Source organism: Leucoraja erinacea, chromosome 9 (assembly GCF_028641065.1).
Source record: "Leucoraja erinacea ecotype New England chromosome 9, Leri_hhj_1, whole genome shotgun sequence".
Classification (NCBI taxonomy): Eukaryota; Metazoa; Chordata; class Chondrichthyes; order Rajiformes; family Rajidae; genus Leucoraja; species Leucoraja erinaceus.
The window spans coordinates 51,907,289-51,927,122 of NC_073385.1; the positions used below are offsets into that span (position 1 = coordinate 51,907,289).

The 19,834-nt window shown below is 47.8% G+C and overlaps 1 protein-coding gene across 3 annotated transcripts in view; it reads left to right on the plus strand.

Moving 5' to 3' along the window:
* Positions 1–450: 450 nt before the first annotated feature.
* The window catches only part of slc8a3 (solute carrier family 8 member 3), a 392,649-nt gene continuing 373,265 nt past the window's right edge, over positions 451–19,834 (plus strand). For 2 of the 3 annotated variants that reach the window (XM_055640820.1, XM_055640817.1), the window contains exons 1-2: positions 451–534; positions 6,684–8,523. In XM_055640820.1, the coding sequence (XP_055496795.1) occupies positions 6,758–8,523 (1,766 nt within the window). In that variant the 5' untranslated portion in view covers positions 451–534; positions 6,684–6,757. Of the gene's footprint in view, positions 535–3,988; positions 8,524–19,834 lie in introns of those variants that run through there. The other variant, XM_055640818.1, reaches the window with a different exon arrangement.

A 19,834-nucleotide genomic window follows, 5' to 3' on the forward strand; every position in this document is an offset into this window, starting at 1 on the left:
GCATCTGTCCCGCTGAGTGGGCTGGCGGGGGTGGGGGACTGGGGGTTGTCAGCGCCTGTACCCCGCTGTCCCTGAGCCTGTGTGCGCCTCGCCAGAGTGGAGCCCAGCTTGACGTCAAGGCGGGAATGCAGCCTGACACAGGCTGAGAGAGGCTCCGCTTCCACTGACACACCCCTCTCCCTCCCTGTGTGTGTGTGTGTGTGTGTGTGTGTCGTGGGGGACAGTCTGCAGCCTCACGTCTGCTGCACCCCCACTCACACTCACCTTGCACCGCAGCCAGATTCCCGGGCTCCCCCAACCACCAGCCCCACCGCCGCCGACCAGCAGGCGGCTGCCTCCTGCATGGAGTGAGTAGTCGAGCCGCCGCGCATTGCCAGCGGCCGCTTCATAGCAACTTGGCGAGCCATGCACAGGATCCCTATCCATCTCGCTGCCTAACCCACCGGACCCGCCGTTCACAATGTGCAGCCTTCACCATTCAACGTCTACGTGTTAAGTTCCTTGTATATGCCGGCAGAGAGAAGCAAAGAACAGGTAACATATCATTTTATACATTATAATGAGTTTTTTGGGGGGTAATATTTAAAGGCACAGCATTGATTATATAACACAAGCGCTCCCCCTCCTTCTCCAATCCTTGTATTTGACGCCAGGGTCGCTTTAAAAGCGCAGACTTCATTCTAATCCTGTGATTTTTTATAATGTGGAGTAAACAACCAGTTTTCTGGTGAAAATATAGCACGCTTCTCATCTGTCTCCCCATTGCACGCATGCACACAAACACACGCACACACTCGTGTTATTTCCCCCTCAATCAATGTGTTTTTCTTTTGGCTGTTTGCAAAATCTTTCGCATTTGCGATTGGTGGCAGCGTCAAAAATAGGAACCTGATTCCATCTCCCCCCCCTTCACCCACCCCTCTTATTGCAAATCGTGCAAATTGGGGGAAGCCTCTCTCTCTCTCGCTTGGAGCAACACACACACACACACGCACGTACACACACAGTGTTGTACTTTGTAAATCAGTTGCATTCTGCATAACATGTACAGTGTATGTGTTACTGCAGTATTGACCAGACAGTTGCTGCGTGTGTATGTGTATGCGGGTATATATGCACATATAGCATTCCGGGTGCACCTTGACAACCCGGCAGCTGTCGCGTTCATTCATTTCTGCTGAGCCCGTGTTTACCTCGGTCAAATTTAGCGACTGCGCCGCGGTCTTCCCTAAATAGGGCAAGCGCTTGCCTCCGGGAAGGCAGTCAGAGGTTTGAACAGGGCCAGCCAAGGGGGTGGGGAGGGAACTTCACGCTCTCCTCCAGCCCACACGCCAAGGGACTGCAGCTCCGAAGCCCAGCTGCCACCCTCCCTCCCTGTCTGACTGGGACCTAAAGTAAACAGGGATCCTCCGGGAAGCCCCTTCCCCTCCGCCCGGCCAAGTGGCACACCGTGTCGGAATCAGAAGTTGCCCACGGGCCGTGTGTGCCTGCTGTTCGTGGAGCTGGAGTCCGGGGCGGCTTCACTGCACTGTGTGTAGAGTGCACCATTCTCCACATCACGGAGCAACCCATCACCTGCGGCACCGCTGCTCTTCCCGGTGTTATTTTCTCAGTGGTTATTGAAAGGTGGGATCTGTCGGGGCTTTCAGTTTTCAGCTATTCAGTCCACAAACCTGCAAAGAATTGGTAGCAGTGATTGAGTCGTTTGAATGTTTAAGAAGGAACTGCAGATGCTGGAAAATCGAAGGTAGACAAAAATGCTGGAGAAACTCAGCGGGTGAGATAGCATCTATGGAGCGAAGGAAATAGGCAACGTTTAGGGTCGAGACCCTTTTTTAGACTGATGTGAGGAGGGGAGGGGGAGAGGAAAGGAAGAGGTGGAGACAGTGGGCTGAGAAAGGGAGGAGAAAGTAGGGACTACCTGAAATTAAAGAAGTCAATGTTCATACCAATGGGGTGCAAACTGCCCAAGAGAAATATGAGGTGCTGCTCCTCCAATTTATGGTGGTCCTCACACATGGAGGAGGTGTGCAGGTGAACCTCTGCCGCACCTGGAAAGACTGCTTGGGTCCTTGAATGGAGTCGAGGGGGGAGGTAAAGCGACAAGTGTAGCATTTCCTGCAGTTGCAAGGGAAAGTGGGTGGGAAGGGACGAATTGACCAGGGAGTTACGGGGGGAGCGGACTCTGCGGAAAGCAGACAGGGGAGGAGATGGGAAGATGTGGCCAGTGGTGGGATCACATTGGAGGTGGCGAAAATATTGGAGGATTATTTGTTGTATGTGACGGCTGGTAGGGTGGAAGGTGAGGACAAGGGGGACTCGGCCATTGCTACGAGTGGGGGGGGGGGGGGGGGGGGAGGGAGAGCGGAACTCACGGGGTATAAAAGAGACCCTGGTGAGAGCCTCATCTATAGTAGAAGAGGGGAACCCCCATTCCCTGAAGAATGAGGACATCTCCGATGCCCTGGTGTGGAACACCTCATCCTGGGTGCAGATGCGACGTAGAAGGAGGAATTGGGAGTAGGGGGTGGAGTCCTTACAGGAAGCAGGATGGGATGAAGTGTAGTCCAGATAGCCATGTGATTCAGTGGGTTTACAGTGGATGTCGGTCGGTAGTCTATCACCAGCGATGGAGATAGTGAGGTCAAGAAATGGTAGGGAAATGTCGGAAATGGTCCAGGTGTATTTGAGTGGGATCCCACAGATGGAAGTTAGTGGTGAAATGGATGAAGTCAGTGAGCTGTGTTTGGGTGCAGGAGGTAGCACCAGTGCAATCGTTGATGTAGCGGAGGTAGAGGTCGGGGATAGGGCCACGGTATGCCTCAAACAAGGATTGTTTGATGTAACCTACAAAGAGGCAGGCATAGCTCGGGCCCATGCGCATGCCCATAGCTACACCTTGTATTTGGAGGAAATGGGAAGAGTCTAACGAAAAGTTATTAAGGGTAAATACCAGCTCCGCTAAGCGGAGGAGAGTATCAGTAGCCAGGGATTGGTTGGTTCTGTGGTCGTTTGAATGTTGCATTTTCTTGCCCCTCAAGGAGGCATCTGAGTGCTCAGTCTGCACCCCGGCTGCACGTTGACGTGGTTTAGCCCAGCCTCCATGCCTTTATCCCATTTAAACCACCCTCTGTCTTCAATGGCCTTTGTTGCTGTGCGCACGGGTTCCTCCATATAAGTCTGAAGAAAGGTTCCAACCATTCTTTTACTCTAGAGACGCTGAGTTACTCCAGCACTTTATGTCCATCTTCGGTATAAACCAGCACCTGCAGTTCCTTTCTACACCTATTATCCATGTTCTCCGGAGATGCTGCCTGACCTGCAGTTACCCCAGGACTGTGTGTCTGTTTGTGTAAACCAAAATCTACAGTTCCTTGTTTCTACACCCACCCCTCCCCATACAGTTGTTGGGCGGTTGGAGCCTGGGACTGCTTGTGATCATAGTTGTAACATTTGATGCAACAGCGACAGATAACAGGACACCATAGTTCTCACTCATGAATAAGGAGTCTTATCTTTAGAGTATTGTGTTCAGTTTTGGGCACCATGTTATAGGAAAGATGTTGTCAAGCTGGAAAAGGTGCAGAGAAGATTTACGAGGATGTTGGCAGGACTCAAGACTGAGTCAAGACAGAGCTATAGGGAGAAGTTATGTAGGCTAGGATTGTATTCCAAGGAGCACAGGAGGATGAGGGGCGATCTTATAGAGGTGTACAAATCATGGGAGGAATAGATTGTGTGAGAACACAGTCTCTTGGCCAAAGTAGGGGAATTGAGAACGGGAGGGGGAGGGTGGAGTTTGAATAGGAACCTAACAGGTAACTTTTTTTACACAAAGGATGTTGGGTATATGGAATGAGCTACCGGAGGAGGTAGTTTAGGCAGGTACTCTTGCAACATTTAAAACTAATGATATGCAGGGGAAGTGTTGTTCAGTGTGTGGTTGAGCTGGGTGGCGAGAGCTAGGTAACAACTTGCAATGGTGATATCGCCATGCACCTGTTGTCCTTGCTTAAGCAGACAAAATGTGCAGGAAGGAACTGCAGATGCTGGGTTACACCAAAGATAGCATCTCTGGAGAAATGGAATGGATGGCATTTAGAGTTGAAGCCCTTCCTTAGAGTCAGGGGAGAAATTGGAGGAACAGCACTTTGTATATTTCGCGGGGGCACCTTACAACCTATTGGTATGAATATTAATTTGTCTAATTTCAAATAACCCTTGCATTCCCTCTCTCTCTCCGTCCCTCCCCCACTGTAGTCATCGTACTAGTTTCACTGTTGGTATCACTTCATTATAAACCTCTTCAGCCAACAATAGACCATTGTGGGTTCAATCTTTCCTTGGTTAATGGTGCCGGCTGTGATTCGTTCTGTACTGTTTCATATCTATAGTGTCCCTCTCCCCTGACTCCCAGTCTGAAGAAAGGTCTCGACCCGAAACCTCACATTCCTTTTCTCCTGAGATGCGGCCTTACCCGCTGAGTTACTCCAGCATTTTGTGTCTGTCTTGAGTGGAACCAGACAGAACGTGTAGGCTGGAGCTCCCTCATCGATGAACGGGTAGGTTTCCACTGAAAGCGGTGCAAGGATCCATATCACTGATATAGACACAAAATGCTGGAGTAATTCAGCGGGTCAGGCAGCATCACTGGTGACAAAGAATAGGTGATGTTTATGTTTGAAACCTTTCTTCAGACTGACTTGTTGGCCAGCAGAAGGCAAATAAAATCATGGCTGGCAAAGGTACAACAAAGGATATGGGGAGAATGGGGGTGAGAGGGAAAAAGATAGATTGGCCATGATTGAATGTCAGAGTGAACTGGATGCCTGAATGGCCTAATTATGCTCCTATGTCTAATAGTGTTATGGCAATGAGTCCAGTGCTGAATTGACAGTGGCGGTAACATTGTAATATAAATGAAGTAGGCAATGATTTATTAGCCTATCAAAGTAACACTATCAGGTTGACAACAAATTGGATAAGTGTAGCCTGCAAGCACTTGGTATCTAGTTGTATGTTGCATTGAATTTTGTTAAAGAAAGGATATTTTGACTATTCTGCCTTCTTGAACAGAAAGATTTGGCAAGCATATGCTACAAAGTTTTTGCCAGTTCAAACCTGATGAGTGTTTGGTGAGAGTCTAGGACCAGTGGTGAAACTGTGGAATTAATTGATACAGACGGCTGTGGGGGCCAAGCCAATTTAAGACGGAGATTGACATATTCTTGATTAGTACGGGTGTCAGGGGTTATGGGGAGAAAGCAGAAGAATGGGGTTGAGACGGAAAGATAGATCAGCCACCATTGAATGGCAGAGTAGACTTGATAGGCCAAGTGGCCTAGTTCTCCTCCAATAACTAATGAATGTATGAGTGTGAAGCAACGCATAGGCTTCTGCTGTTGTTCATATGCACCCCTTGGAGGTGCTGAGGAAGTCAGACTTTACTTCATTACAGACTCACTGGGTCAAATGCTCGTTCACAGTCAGCTACTGGCTACTGATCTGTTCAGACATTTAGCATACACGTTGATAAAAATGTTTAACTTCATTGCCTTGATTAAGAATGAATGTCTCAATTCATCTCATTGCCGGTTGCACTTTTACTTCCTTCATGAAAAGCCATCATGGTGGCAAACCTGCTCATATGCTGAAGTAACAGATCAGCCTTCACACCGAATAATGGAACAAGTTTGAAACGTCAGTGCCTTCTAGCTCCAAATTCTTAAATCATTCCATTTCCCCCAGCTCCTGCTAACGTTATCATGGAGGGTGTTTTCAAAGGCCTGAATTGTCCCCAGTGTGTAGGATAGTGTTAGTGTAAGGGGGGTGGTCTCGGATGGCACGGACTCGGTGGGCCGAAGGTCCTGTTTCCATGCTATATCCCTAAAGTCTAAAGTGAAGTCTAAATGGAAAACCGCTTGTGGAGAGCGTCTCTGTTCCTGTTGAGTATAGGAGCAGGGAGGTTCTACTGCAGTTGTACAGGATCTTGGTGAGACCACACCTGGAGTATTGCGTACAGTTTTGGTCTAATCTGAGGAAGGACATTCTTGTCGTAGAGGGAGTACAGAGAAGGTTCACCAGACTGATTCCTGGGATGTCAGGACTTTCATATGAAGAAAGATTGGATAGACTCGGCTTGTACTCGTTAGAATTTAGAAGATTGAGGGGGGATCTTATAGAAACTTACAAAATTCTTAAGGGGTTGGACAGGCTAGATACAGGAAGATTGTTCCCGATGTTGGGGAAGTCCAGAACAAGGGGTCACAGTTTAAGGATAATGGGGAAATCTTTTAGGACTGAGATCGGAAAAACATTTTTTACACAGAGTGTGGCGAATCTCTGGAATTCTCTGCCACAGAATGTAGTTGAGGCCAGTTCATTGGCTATATTTAAGAGGGAGTTAATTGTGGCCCTTGTGGCAGGGATCAGGGGGTATGGAGAGAAAGCAGGTAATGCATTTCGTTGTCTCTGTACTGTACACTGACAATGACAATTAAAATTGAATCTGAATCTGAATCTGAATACAGGATACTGAGTTGGATGATCAGCCATGATCATATTGAATGGCGGTGCAGGCTCGAAGGGCCGAATGGCCTACTCCTGCACCTATTTTCTATGTTTCTATGTTTCTAACCACTGTTTCGTTAAAATGGGTGTTTTCTTTTTGAAATGTGTTTCAGATCCTGCCGTGAAGGCCCTTCAGTTCTGAAGACTGATTTGATTCACAGAGGACGTTGAGATTGAACCCGTTTGCATGGCGTGGTTTGGGTTGCAGATGTTCATGTCATCTTGCCTCCTGGGCCTAGCCACAGTAATGCTACTAATGCATCCGGCTTCTGTAGACGCTGAGACCCCTGGACCTACAAGTTCTCCAAAGCGAAATAACTCCTGCACGGGGAACTATGAATGTAAGCAAGGAGTTATCTTGCCAATATGGTACCCAGAAGATCCATCTCTTGGCGATAAAATTGCCAGGGTTATTGTTTACTTTGTGGCAATGATTTACATGTTCTTGGGAGTTTCCATTGTGGCAGACCGTTTTATGGCTTCGATAGAAGTGATCACCTCACAAGAGAAAGAAATCACCATCCATAAGCCCAACGGAGAGACAAACACCATGATGGTTCGAGTCTGGAATGATACTGTGTCCAACCTGACCCTTATGGCATTAGGGTCATCTGCTCCAGAAATCATGCTCTCCTTGATTGAGGTTTGTGGCCATGGGTTTAGAGCGGGTGTATTGGGCCCAAGCACCATTGTGGGCAGTGCTGCTTTTAACATGTTTGTTATTATCGCCATATGCGTGTACTCCATTCCCGATGGCGAGTCCAGGAAGATAAAACACTTGCGTGTGTTTTTTGTCACTGCCGCTTGGAGCATCTTCGCCTATATCTGGCTGTACATGATCCTTGCAGTCTTTTCACCCGGCATCGTGCAGGTGTGGGAAGGGCTGATCACCCTCGCGTTTTTCCCAATCTGCGTGCTGCTCGCCTGGATTGCCGACCGCCGACTCCTCTTCTACAAGTACGTGCACAAGAAGTATCGCACCAACAAGAACCGTGGGCTCATCGTCGAGACGGAGGGCGAGCACCCCAAAGGCATCGAGATGGACGGCAAGTTGGTGAACTCGCACTTTGCGGACGGGACGCTGGTGACTGTGGAAGGGAAGGAAGTGGACGAGTCCCGCAAGGAGATGATCCGCATCCTTAAAGACCTGAAGCAAAAGCATCCCGAGAAGGACATGGATCAGCTGGTGGAGATGGCTAACTACTACGCCCTCTCCCACCAGCAGAAAAGCAGGGCCTTCTACCGCATTCAGGCCACCAGGATGATGACAGGAGCGGGCAACATCTTGAAGAAACATGTGTCCGAGCAGGCCAAACGAAGTGCGAGCTTGCTGGAGGTGAGGCCGGACAGCCCCGAGGACCTGTGCTCCCGCATCTACTTCGACCCTTGTGCCTACCAGTGCTTGGAGAACTGCGGCGCCGTGACCCTCACCGTGGTGCGCAGAGGAGGAGACATCTCGCACACCGTGGCCGTGGACTACAAGACGGAGGACGGCTCGGCCAACGCCGGGGCAGATTACGAGTTCAGCGAAGGGACGCTGGTCTTCAAGGCGGGTGAGACGCAAAGGGACATCACCGTGGGCATCATAGACGATGACATCTTTGAGGAAGATGAGCATTTCTTTGTGCGGCTGGGCAAGGTGCGGGTGACGCGGCAGGAGGAAGCCCAGGAGCCCAACAGTGCGCCGCCCTACCCGAAGGCTTTAACCGTCTCCCCGCTCGTCGCCACCGTGACTATTTTAGATGATGACCACGCGGGTATCTTTACGTTTGAGACCGACGTCGTCCATGTGAGTGAGAGTGTCGGAGTGATGGAGGTGAAAGTGCTGAGAACATCAGGGGCCCGCGGGACTGTCATTGTCCCCTTTCGGACGATAGAAGCAACGGCGAAAGGGGCCGGCGAGGACTTTGAGGACACCTACGGGGAACTGGAGTTTAAAAACGACGAGACTCTGTAAGTAGCGCGCTCATTGCATCCCTTTTAAGTGTTTTGGGTTTCTGTACAGTCGGAAAACTAACTATTCAAGACTTGTTTTGTTTGACATTACAGCAGCACTTGGTCACATTAAAGGAAGTTGAGCAGATTCAAGGCAATTTAATTTTGGGGAAAATACTAACAAAATGTTTATTTTGTGATTTAATACTCTCACAAAGGTTGAAAAATATCCTGCAACTTACATTTAGGCCGGTAAAGTCATCAAGTAATGCCCGTGTTTGTTAATACCAGATTTAATTCATGCTTATATATGTTTTGCCCATTTGTAGAAAGTTTACAATATGTTACCAAAGCTACAATGAGTAGAGGAATTAGCCACAAACTTGGAGTGGGTACCATTCCAAGATGGTTGCTATTTCCTCTATTCATTATTGCTTTGGTGACCCATTGTGGATTACTTACTAAATAGACAAACCATTCATAAACATCAATCACAATGGAGTATTAAGACTCGCCATTACTTGATGAATTTTAGTCTATAATGTTTGTCATGAACAACATACTGATAAAATTCATAGATTACTGAAGTATGAGTACTTTGTTAATCTGGCAGGGTTCATTGTGGGAAGAGGGTTAGATTCCAATCGGACTACATACCAGCGTGCAGCCTCCCCTCATTACATTTCTTGCAGTAATCAGATCTTATCTCAAACACTAAGATCCACAACTGTCAGACTGTCCTTTTAAGGCATGGGGCCAATTTTCTGTGATGAATCAGGTTTTCGCTGTACCTTGCGTGTTTTTAATGAGCTTCTTTAAGGCTCTTTTTTTCAGTGCCTTATGAATAATTTGAAAGTTGCTTATAAAGTTAATGAGGTAGTATTCACTGTGCAGTAAAACAGTTGAACATTCCTTGCTATTTGGATCAGTTATCTGTAAGAAGTCTTTGCTTGTGTATCGATAGATAGTTGGAATCAAACTAAATGATTCTTATGATTGCTATTTGACGTGTAAGTTATTAGTAACTGTAATAACATATGCCTGATTAAAACACCTTCTAAAATCCACGATAAAGTCCACTTTCTCAAAGTGGGCATTATCTGCAAATATGGTTGCCTCCCTCACAGGTCAGTGGGGCAAGTTTCCATTAATTCCTCCCTTTTGGAGGATATTTATGACATTGTGCCCAGATATTTGACTGTACAGGTTACAGAGTTAGTTTAAGACGTCTTTACCTGCAGTAATCAAGACTTCACTGAAGGTTGACCCAATTCTGTTCTAGTTGTTACTGCTGCAATTACTATACGGTATACTATACAATACGGTAACATCAGGTTAATTTGTCCAAAATGTCACTTGGTTACAACCATTCGCATATAAATGGCTTCAATAGGCGGATGGAAACAGTAAAAAGAAAGGCAATTTAAAAAGTAGAAACAAAAGTGTGAAATTGATTTGCCAGAGATCCAACTCCTCTTTGTGACGTAGACACAAGGACCTGCAGATGCTGTTTTACAAAAAAGGCAAAGTTCTGGAGTAACTGCCAAGGTCAGGTAGCACCTCTGGTGAATATAGATGGGCGATGATTCATGAAGAAGGGTCCTGACCTAATGGTCACCCACGCATGTTTTCGCTGTGTTAATCCAGCCCCATGTTTTTTTTCCTCTTTAGGATGCTCAGTCCCAAGTTGATTCCCAATGATTCCTCTGATTGGGTTCATGGGAGATCTCACTTTCTGCTTCATGTTGATGAGGTTGCATAGAACTCAGAACATTGGCACTTTCTCCTGGCAAAACTCGAATGTTCAGTACATTTTGTGACTGTGTATCCAGATGAAATTGTACAGATCCAGCATCTTCAACAACTCGGGACACTAAATGCTGGAGTAACTCAGCAGGTTAGGCAGCTTCTCTAGAGAACCTGGACAGGTGACGTTTTGGGTTGTGACCCAAAACGTCAGTTCACTTATTTCTCTAGAAAGAGATGCTGCCCGACCCGCTGAGATACTTTGTGCTCTTTATTGTAAACCAGCAGCTGCACTTCCTAGTTTCTGCATCTTCAGCAAGTCATCTGTTTCATGATCTTGATGTGACATTTTGATCACAAAATCATAGATATTGAATGCAACACTGTTCTGTTTGTCTTGGGGAGAAAAATAAGGAATTAAATATTAAAGTTACAAGCGTCATCTTTGCAACTAACATTGTGGATCCTTCCATGGAAAGGTAAATGATATTGATTTACTTGGTAGATGGTGTTTGTAGAATCAGCAGTTAGACAGGCTCCGAGGGCAGTGATATGAATGCCTCTACTTGGCAGTGTTGCTGTCCAGCTGATGCTTGCCAAGCACATACTGCAGTGTCTCTCAGATCAGTGTCGCTGTCGTGAACGCTGCTGGAGTCACAGGGCTAGGGGAACGCTGGAGTATTTTAAGAAATTGTGCTGGTTTCAGAAAGAGTTTACGTGGAGCTGCTAGCTTCCGCCATGCAGAAGGTGTGAATCCAGCTGACTCCCATGCCTTGCAACCCACCCTTTGCATAGTTGTTTTGTTGAAGGGATCAGCTTAATTTGCTCCAGGGGAAATAAGGGAGATAGATGGTAGTCGGATTTTGCGATCAATTTTTGCCTGGCCTAAATCCTCTTGAAGGTGACTCGAGTGTTTTCAGGAGCATTATTTGAAGAATTTTATCCTTAAGTAGCTTCTGAAATAAACATTGTTCAGTAATGAATTGATTGAAAGATTATCCAGACATCGTCCTCTGGGTGGGTACATTGTATGGAAGAAGACGGCAAATATTTAACTTTTGTAATTAGAATGATTCTTCTTGAAGGGAAAAAGTCATTAGTCGCTGCAGTGCTGCGTGGTTTGGTGTGTGCCTGAAAGTGTGAACTGAGTAGTGTAGCTTAAAGTGAACTGGCCTGATGAGTGAAACCAGAAGTGGCCTCGGTCATCAGACCAACGTCAGCTAGTTTGGCTGAAAGTGACCAGGCTCTGTCCAGATATTGCCAATGGACCTACCAGAGATATCTAGTAGGTCCAACCAATATGACTCGATGTGCATTACGGTGCGTCCTTTTTTCACAGAAGACAATGGCAAAACCTGTCATGGATATAACACACCTACATGAGCATAGAGCAGAAACGTAGTGTCAACCAAACTACTCAATTTGCCAATTGTTGTGTCATAGGCCTACTACAATGCCAAGAGGTTACACAGGCTGCACTTCTGTTATGGTTTTCTCTTTAGTTCAGTAGGTACTACAGTAGGTACTATCTATCGTCTACCTATCGTCTGCCTATATTTTTCTTTACCCACTGTCCTAGAAAGCTGTGCAAGCTGAGGAATTAGGTTTAAAATGTCATGATGTTAGAGAAATCTTTTAAAGGAATTTTTGAAATAGCAACTCGTGGGGTTGGACAGAATTGAGATGATCCAGCACAATTATAGTCCACCTCCACCCTCGTTATCGCAGACCTTGTAACAGATTTCAGTTATAGCTTTAACCTTCGGTTAAAATCTGTTGTAACCTAGGAGTTCCTTCACATCGGGAACAGAGGACTGAGTTGAAATCGGGTTACAGTATATTAACTTTTTTTAACTTGCTTACAATGTTTAAAGTATTACGTAAGTGGTGACATTTCCTGTTTAGTGTGTGTCTTGTGTAGTGTATGCTTATTGACTGTTTTTTCCAATACTGTATATTTACTCCCCCCCCCCCCCCCCCCCCCCCCCCCCTCGTTACTTAGTTACAGTGGACAATTAGCAATAATGGACACCAATCTCTCCCCCCCCTCCCCCCCCCCTCCCCCCCCCCCCTCCCCGCACCCCCTAATGGCTGTTATAACGAGGGTTATCTGTATTCACTTCCTTTTCTCTGGACTTCTTGATCGTATTTCTTAAGATATTACCAAAAGTACGTTAAACTTGAGTGAAGACTTTTGACGGTAAAATGAACCAAAACATAAGAGGTGTTTCGGTTGAAGATAGACACAAAAAGCTGGAGTAATTCAGCGGGACAGACAGCATCGCTGGAGAGAAGGAACGGGTAACGTTTCGGGTTGAGACCTTTCTTCAGACTGAAGAAGTGTCTCGACCCAAAACATCACCCATTCCTCCGCCCCAGCGATGCTGTCTGTTCTGCTGATTTACTCCAGCTTTTTGTGCCTATCTTGGGTGTAAACCAGCATCTGCAGTTCCTTCCTACACGGGTGGTTTAGTTTCCGAATTATTGTTTGGTTTTTCCCTCTTCCCACTCTTTAGCTCTGATAATACACAGAACAAAGTTTAAAAGCACCATTTTGAGAGAGTTAAGGGCCTGTCCCACTTGCGCGTCCTTGGCTTGCAAATTAGGCATCCTCGTGGTCGTTTGAGTCATACGGGCACCGTATGGCCGCGCGGGGCCGGTCCCACTTAGAAGCGCGGAGGGGTATGGAGTTGTGCGGGGCTGGTCCCGACATCGTGCGGGGCTCCGAAATTCTTGCAGTGACCGAAATCTTCGCGCGCCAACGGCCAGTTGCGGAAGTGACGGCCAAAGTGGGACAGGCCCAAGACCCTGGCGCGACGCAACGTCGCGCCTTCAACAGCAGCAGAAGCAGACAAACGATCGTCGAACTCAGCCTGGGGCTCATGGCCATTGCGGTCCGGATCCGCTCCCACTTCTACTCCCAGAGCGGGGCCAAGAAAATTGAAGATAGACACAAAATGCAGGAGTAACTCAGCGGGACCGGTAGCATCTCTGGAGAGAAGCAATGGGTGACGTTTCGGGTCAAGACCTTTCTTTTCAGATTGAAGAAGAGTCTCGACACGAAACGTCACCCATTCCTTCCCCTCCAGAGATGCTGACGGTCCCGCTGAGTTATTCCAGCTTTGTGCCCATCTTCAAATGATGTCACGCGCTTCAGACAGCTGTGTGTACGCATGTAATCGCGCCCAACCTTCGCTCGACCGTTTCGGCTCAACGCGACCATGAGGTCGCGTAATATGCGTGCCAAGGACACGTAAGTGAGTCTGGCCCTTTAGTAATGCCTGCAGTCATTAGACATGATTCACTCGTGCAATAGAAAAAATATATTTTGGCGGATGTAAAGACGGCTATCAAGTTTTGTGAACATATTTATTCAGTAAATAGCTCTTTGGCTTGCAGTTCTTCACAAACATGTCGGACCAACGCTGGTCAGCTACACAACTGAGGCACGAAAGTGAAACCACGCAAAAACAGCAGCCCCTCCCGACGCACGTGACCGCGGCTTCCGATCGCCGGGTTCGGTACCTGCGTGCGCCAGCAGGCGCTGCTACATGCCCCCCCCCCCCAGAATTCGCGGTACGGAAACGCACGGGTAACCGGACGGTTTGACATGAACGCGTAGTCCGTGGTCGCGGGCGAGCGTAACAGTAGGGACCGGTAAAACAGAACCGGAGGGACGCGACAAACGTGAACGAGGGACGGGCGTAACGGAGGGGTCCAGTGAAACATAACCGGGAGTAACAGGTGCAGAGGGAGGCAAAACAGCTGGCGGACGCCCTCTATGTCATGGAGTGGCCACAGCCACCGGGATATCATCGTCAACGTGGGATGGCGTAAGGCGGCTGACGGAGACGAACTCCCTGCCGCCCATGTCCAACGTGAACGTCGAGGTACCAGTCTCTAGCACCCTGTACGGACCTTCGTACACCCGCTGTTACGGCGAGCAGTGAGCATCCGTATGAAGGAAAACATAAGCACAATCGCGTAACATAGTAGGGACATGCACCGCAGCTGACCAATGTCTGGAGGTGGGAACCGGGACCAACGTGCACGCTCGCTCGCGAAGGTCAGCTTGCACTGCCCAAGCAGGGACCTCCTGATGGAGGTGGAGGGCAGAAAATCCCCAGGTACCCGCAAAACCGAGCCATAAACCAGCTCAGCCGAGGAGGCGTCGAGGTCTTCCATAGGCGCAGTTCTGATGCCTAGGAGTACCCAGGACAACTGGTCAACCCAATCGGGGCCGGTGAGCCCAGGCCTTCAACACCGACTTAAGGCGTCTATGGAACCGTTCGACTCCGGATGATACGCGGTGGTCTGGTGCAGCTTCGCGCCGTACAACTGCGCCAAACCACACCACAGTGAACTGGGCCCCACGATCGGTAGTAATATATGAAGTGACCCCGAAACGAGCGATCCAATTGGAGACAATAGAGTGTGCACAAGCCTCAGCGGAGGTATCAGTCAACGGTATTGCCTCCGCCCACCTGGAGAACCTATCTACGATGATTAGCAGGTGAGTGGCCCCACGCGAACACGGCAAGGGACCTACCAGGTCAACATGGATGTGCAGGAACCTGCCGTCTGGAACGGTGAAATCCTGTACGGGCGGGAGCACCCTTGGAAGTCTGAGAGGAGATACAAGCGCGGGCCCATGCTGCGACCTGCTTTCGTAACCCATGCCAGACAAACTTGGAAGCAACCAGGGCAGAGGTGGCGTGAATCGACGGGTGAGCTAGGTTGTGGATGATGTCAAAAATCAGATGCCTCCAGGCAATCGGGCGGGCTTTACCCGTTGAGACGTCACAAAGGACCTGCACACCGGCGGTGCCACATGGCACCTCAGCCAGCTTGAGACTTGATTCAGCATTGCGGTTATCCCCCATGCCGACGTGGGCCCGTTGGGCTGCTGCCAGCTCCACATAATCCACACCTAGGTTTAAAGTGGAAACCTCGCGGGTCACCGGATGGGACAGCACGTCGGCCACAACGCTCAGCTTCCCCGACACATGCCGAATGTCAGAAGTGAACTTGGATTTGTAGGCGAGGTGCCGCAGTCGCCTGGCGGACCAGGGGTCGGACACCTTATTCAAAGTGAACGTGAGCGGCTTGTGGTCTGTGAATGCGGTAAAAGCGCGGCCCTCCAGGAAATAACGGAAATGTCCGATCGCTAGGTAAAGTGCGAGGAGCTCCCGATCGAGAGTGCAGTACTTGATCTCCGGGGCCTGCAGCTGCCTACTGAAAAACGGCAGTGGCTACCTACCTGCTGATCGAGGACAGCACCTACAGCGATGTCCGACGCGTCCACGGTGAGGACCATTAGGGCCGATGCCCTAGGGTGAACCAGCATGGTGGCGTTGACCAACGCGGTCTTAGCCCCCTCGAAAGCTATCCCAGCCTCCTTGGACCATACCATGTCCTTTGGCTTGCCTGCTAGACACTGGAACAATGGCTGCATGATGGCGGCTGCTGACGGGACGAATCGGTGGTGGAAACTGATCATTCCGATGAATTCTTGCAGGCCCTTGACAGATGGTGGCCTCGGGAAGCGACGGATTGTGTCGACCTTCTCAGGCAGCCGCTGCGTGCCGTGGCAGGTAATGCTGTGATCTAAAAAGGAGATGGAGGCCAATCCGAACTGGCACTTCGCGGGGTTGATCACCAACCCGTGCTTACGCAGCTGTTCGAAGAGCAGGCGGAGGTGTTTAACGTGTTCAGCCTGTGAGCTGCTGGCCACCAGAATATCATTGAGATAGATGAATACCAACGGCAAACCCCACCCGGCCTGATCCATTAACCTTTGGAACGCCCGAAGACATTCTTAGCCATTTGAAAAGGCCGAAAGGGGTGATGGTGACCGTCTTAAGGATGTCGTCGGGATGGACCGGAATCTGATTATACTCACGGACCAGGTCGACCTTTGAGAAGTAGGCGGCGCACTCCAAATGAGCCAAGAAATCTTGGATCTTCGGGACTGGGTACTGATCTGCCGTGGTTACGGCGTTGAGACGCCTGTAATCACCGCAAGGTCTCCAACCCCCGGGCGCTTTGGGCACCATATGCAGCAGGGAGGCCCAAGGGCTATCCGACCGGCGGATAATCCCCATGTCATCCATAAACTGGAACTCATCTAGTGAGATGTGCAGTTTATCGGGCAGGAGGCGTTGCGCGCGGGCGTGAACCGGTGGGCCCTTGGTGGGATTGTGGTGGACCACGCCATGATAGGAAGCGGCCCCGTCGAACCGGGGCGTGAGCAGCCCTGGGAATTCAGTGAGAAGGGCTGTGAAAGTTTGCTGGATCCCAACTACCTCGTCGAGTTGCTGCTGGAGCGTGAACGGATTACGCGGCTTGGCAGGGCACAGGTTCGACACTGGAACCATTCGCCCGCCTCGCACGTCGACTAACAGGGAGAACGCTTGCAAGAAATCGGTCACCAATATCAGCTGGGCGACGTCAGCAATGGTGAAACTTAAGTCCAGGGTTCGCGTACCGTAAGTGCGAATGTCACCGGAGTCAACCAGGAAAAGGTGGCCGGAGTGGCTATCGCGGACGTAGAGGCGTTCGTTTGGGTCGATTGCGTTCGCCCCTATGGGCGATCAGTCGAGGCATTTCCATGAAACTAACTGGGGTTTCGGCATCTTCGGGCTTCCACGCCGTAGCGGAGATGGTAGTAGCACCAACGTCATCAGCTGCAGCCCCTCCGGCAGCACCATAGACCAAATGTCAGTTATTTTCCGAATGAGTAACACATAACAGGTCTTCAGCCCTGAGATCTACATTGCACATAAATGGCATTGCCATAACAAAAATATAGTGCATTCAACCCAATTCATCTTACCAGTGAACTTTAGAACCATGGCGCTCTGTCTTTATTCTGCTGCATTCTTTCATCATCACTGCTCAGAATGTAAATGGTTGAATATTGGGTTGAAATAAAGAATGTCTAAATGTTTCATAAAGATAATAGTCAGTCTTGCGAGTGAAATGGAGGAAGGTGTGAACTTTTATTAACAAGAGAACAATGTTGATGTAAGCTGTTCTGGAAGGGATTGTAGTTTAGTTTGGCTTATTGTCGCATGTACCAAGATACAGTGAAGAGCGTTTGTTGCGTGCTAACCAGTCAGTGGAAAGACTATACATAATTACAATCGAGCTATCCAGATACATGATAAAGGGAATAACGTTTAGTGCAAGATAAAGTCCAGTGAGGTAGATAATAGCTCGGCACCACTCTCCACTTGTTGATAGGATGGTTCAGTTGCCTGATAACAACAGCTGGGAAGAAACTGTCCCTGAATCTGGAGCGGGAACCACGTTTACTAAAGAAAAAGGACATCTTCGATATCCTAGATTGGAGAGCCTCATCTTGACGTGACGGAGAAATATGTTCCATGTTTAGAACAAGGACTGTTTTATGTAATCATGTGCAGGCTCCTCAGTAACTCTCTCAAGATGATCCTTTTAAACTTTGTTCTGTGTAGTGTCAATGCTAAACACTTCATGAAAATGCATCAGGGAATTGAAAGTAAACACTATGTGTGTACACTTGGAGCCTACCAGGTTTCCTTTCCCAACATTGACAAAATGGTTTGTACATGAAGTATTAATATAACCATTTCTGATCTTTCTTATTCACTGTGTGCGCTATGCGTGTGTGTGTGCGCTATGCGTGTGTGCGTGTGTGGGGGGATTTGTGTGCATGGTTTGTGTTCCATGGTGCTTGTGTTGTGTATGTGATACTTTCTTTTCCATTCTCATTTTAGTTATTTGCACACTCACTTTAGTATTAATCTGACCATTTCTGATCATTCTTAATGTTCACAGACGTGTGCGTGGTATGTATGTGCTGGTATGTGTGTCGTTTGTATGTGTGTGCGTGCGTTTTGTGTGTGTGTTTGTGTAGTGCGTGTATGATACTTTTGCATTCTGATTTTAGCTCATTACACACTGCCTGTTTAGCTGAGGGAGGCATGGTGTGCACCTCTTGTGGCAAGTTCTGTCATCTGTTCTGTGTGCCGAGAGACTACTGGGCCAGGAATTGTACTCTGATTACAGGAGAAAGCAGAGGATGGGGCAGTATCTGTGCAGAGCTGGATGTGCTTTGTAGAGTCTGCATTGGAGTATGAATTGAATCTGTGTAGTATTGGACTGTGTGTCGATTTAATTGGATTGTGATCTTTGCTCCATAATCTGGCAGATTGCTAATATGATTAGCCACTAACTGTGTTTAAAATATTCCTGTATTCGATCTACAGATTCCAAAAGTTCAAAGAACAGATCAATTGGATCAATTCCATTCATTTTATCATTTTTTATAGGGTCCATCATGTATTAGAAGAGAAAGCTATAGCTGGAGGCAAATATTGAATCTATAAATTAACTCGTGACTTTAGTAGCAGTTCCAGCAGTAGAGCAGGTTAGGCAATTTGTTCTGCTATGGACAACTCCTTTTGTTTTCACGTCTGATAGCTTGCTGCAGGAGGTGAGCAGGTTGGCTCGAAGGCCTTGGTGGATTTAATGTTGACTCATCATTCACAGGCAAAACAATCAGATAGCACCTGGATAACCCCCCTCTATAGCAATGGGGTTCGGGAATGCAATAAAAATGCCAACATCAGAAAACAAATCACTTCCCCAAAGTGTTCATTGGAAAAAAAAATGTTTTCTGTCATGAAACCTGTCCCTTGGAACAGACTTGTTATATACTTGGAATTCCCTGTCAATGTGCATTGTTTGCATTCGACTCCTACTATGATTTGAGGAATCAAAATGGCGGAGTCAATTTGACTCTGGTGTCTTTGTTCATTCACTACCAATTTTTTGGATTGAACAAGCCTTTCTTTTACAGTGCTCCCACACATGCTCAGTAGTAGGTTGAAGATAAACCTTTCTTGTGCTTGCAAATCTTGTTCACGTTGCAGTTTATTTAAAAGCTGGCCAATAGAACCATCACATCCTAAAGAAAGACACAAAATGCTGGAGTAACTCAGCAGGAACCCTGAAGAACATGGACGGGCAGTGTTTCAGTTCAGAATCCTACTGCAGCCTTTTTTAGAGCACTTTTTAAGTGTGAAGAAGGGTCCTGAGCTGAAATGCCACCTCTCCAGGGATGCTGCCTCACCTGCTGAGTTACTCCAGCACATTGTGCCTTTGTTTGGTATAAACCAGCATCTGCAGTTACTTGTACATCAAATCCTAAATACTTCCAAAACAGTTTAACTATTTCAGATTATGTCTTTGTGCCTCAATGTGCGGTGGGTGATTTGAGTTTTGTATTGTCAAGCAGCGTCACATTTATGCTGTGTGTTATTGCTCTAGGGTGTGGTAAATATAAAAGGCTTCACTAATCTACTGGTAAAAATGAAGCTCTATAACTATTCCCAAGGTACATACTATTTATTTATTCTAATAATGCTTGTGATAGCATTCTATCTCTTCTCTCTACAACACTTTGCCAAAGCCCTTTCAATAATTGCGATGTTGCTGATCAACTGAGAAACTAATTTTGATATCTTGCCCACTATTATCAGGCAACTGAATCATCCTGAACTACTATCTACCTCATTGGTGACCCTCAGACTATCCT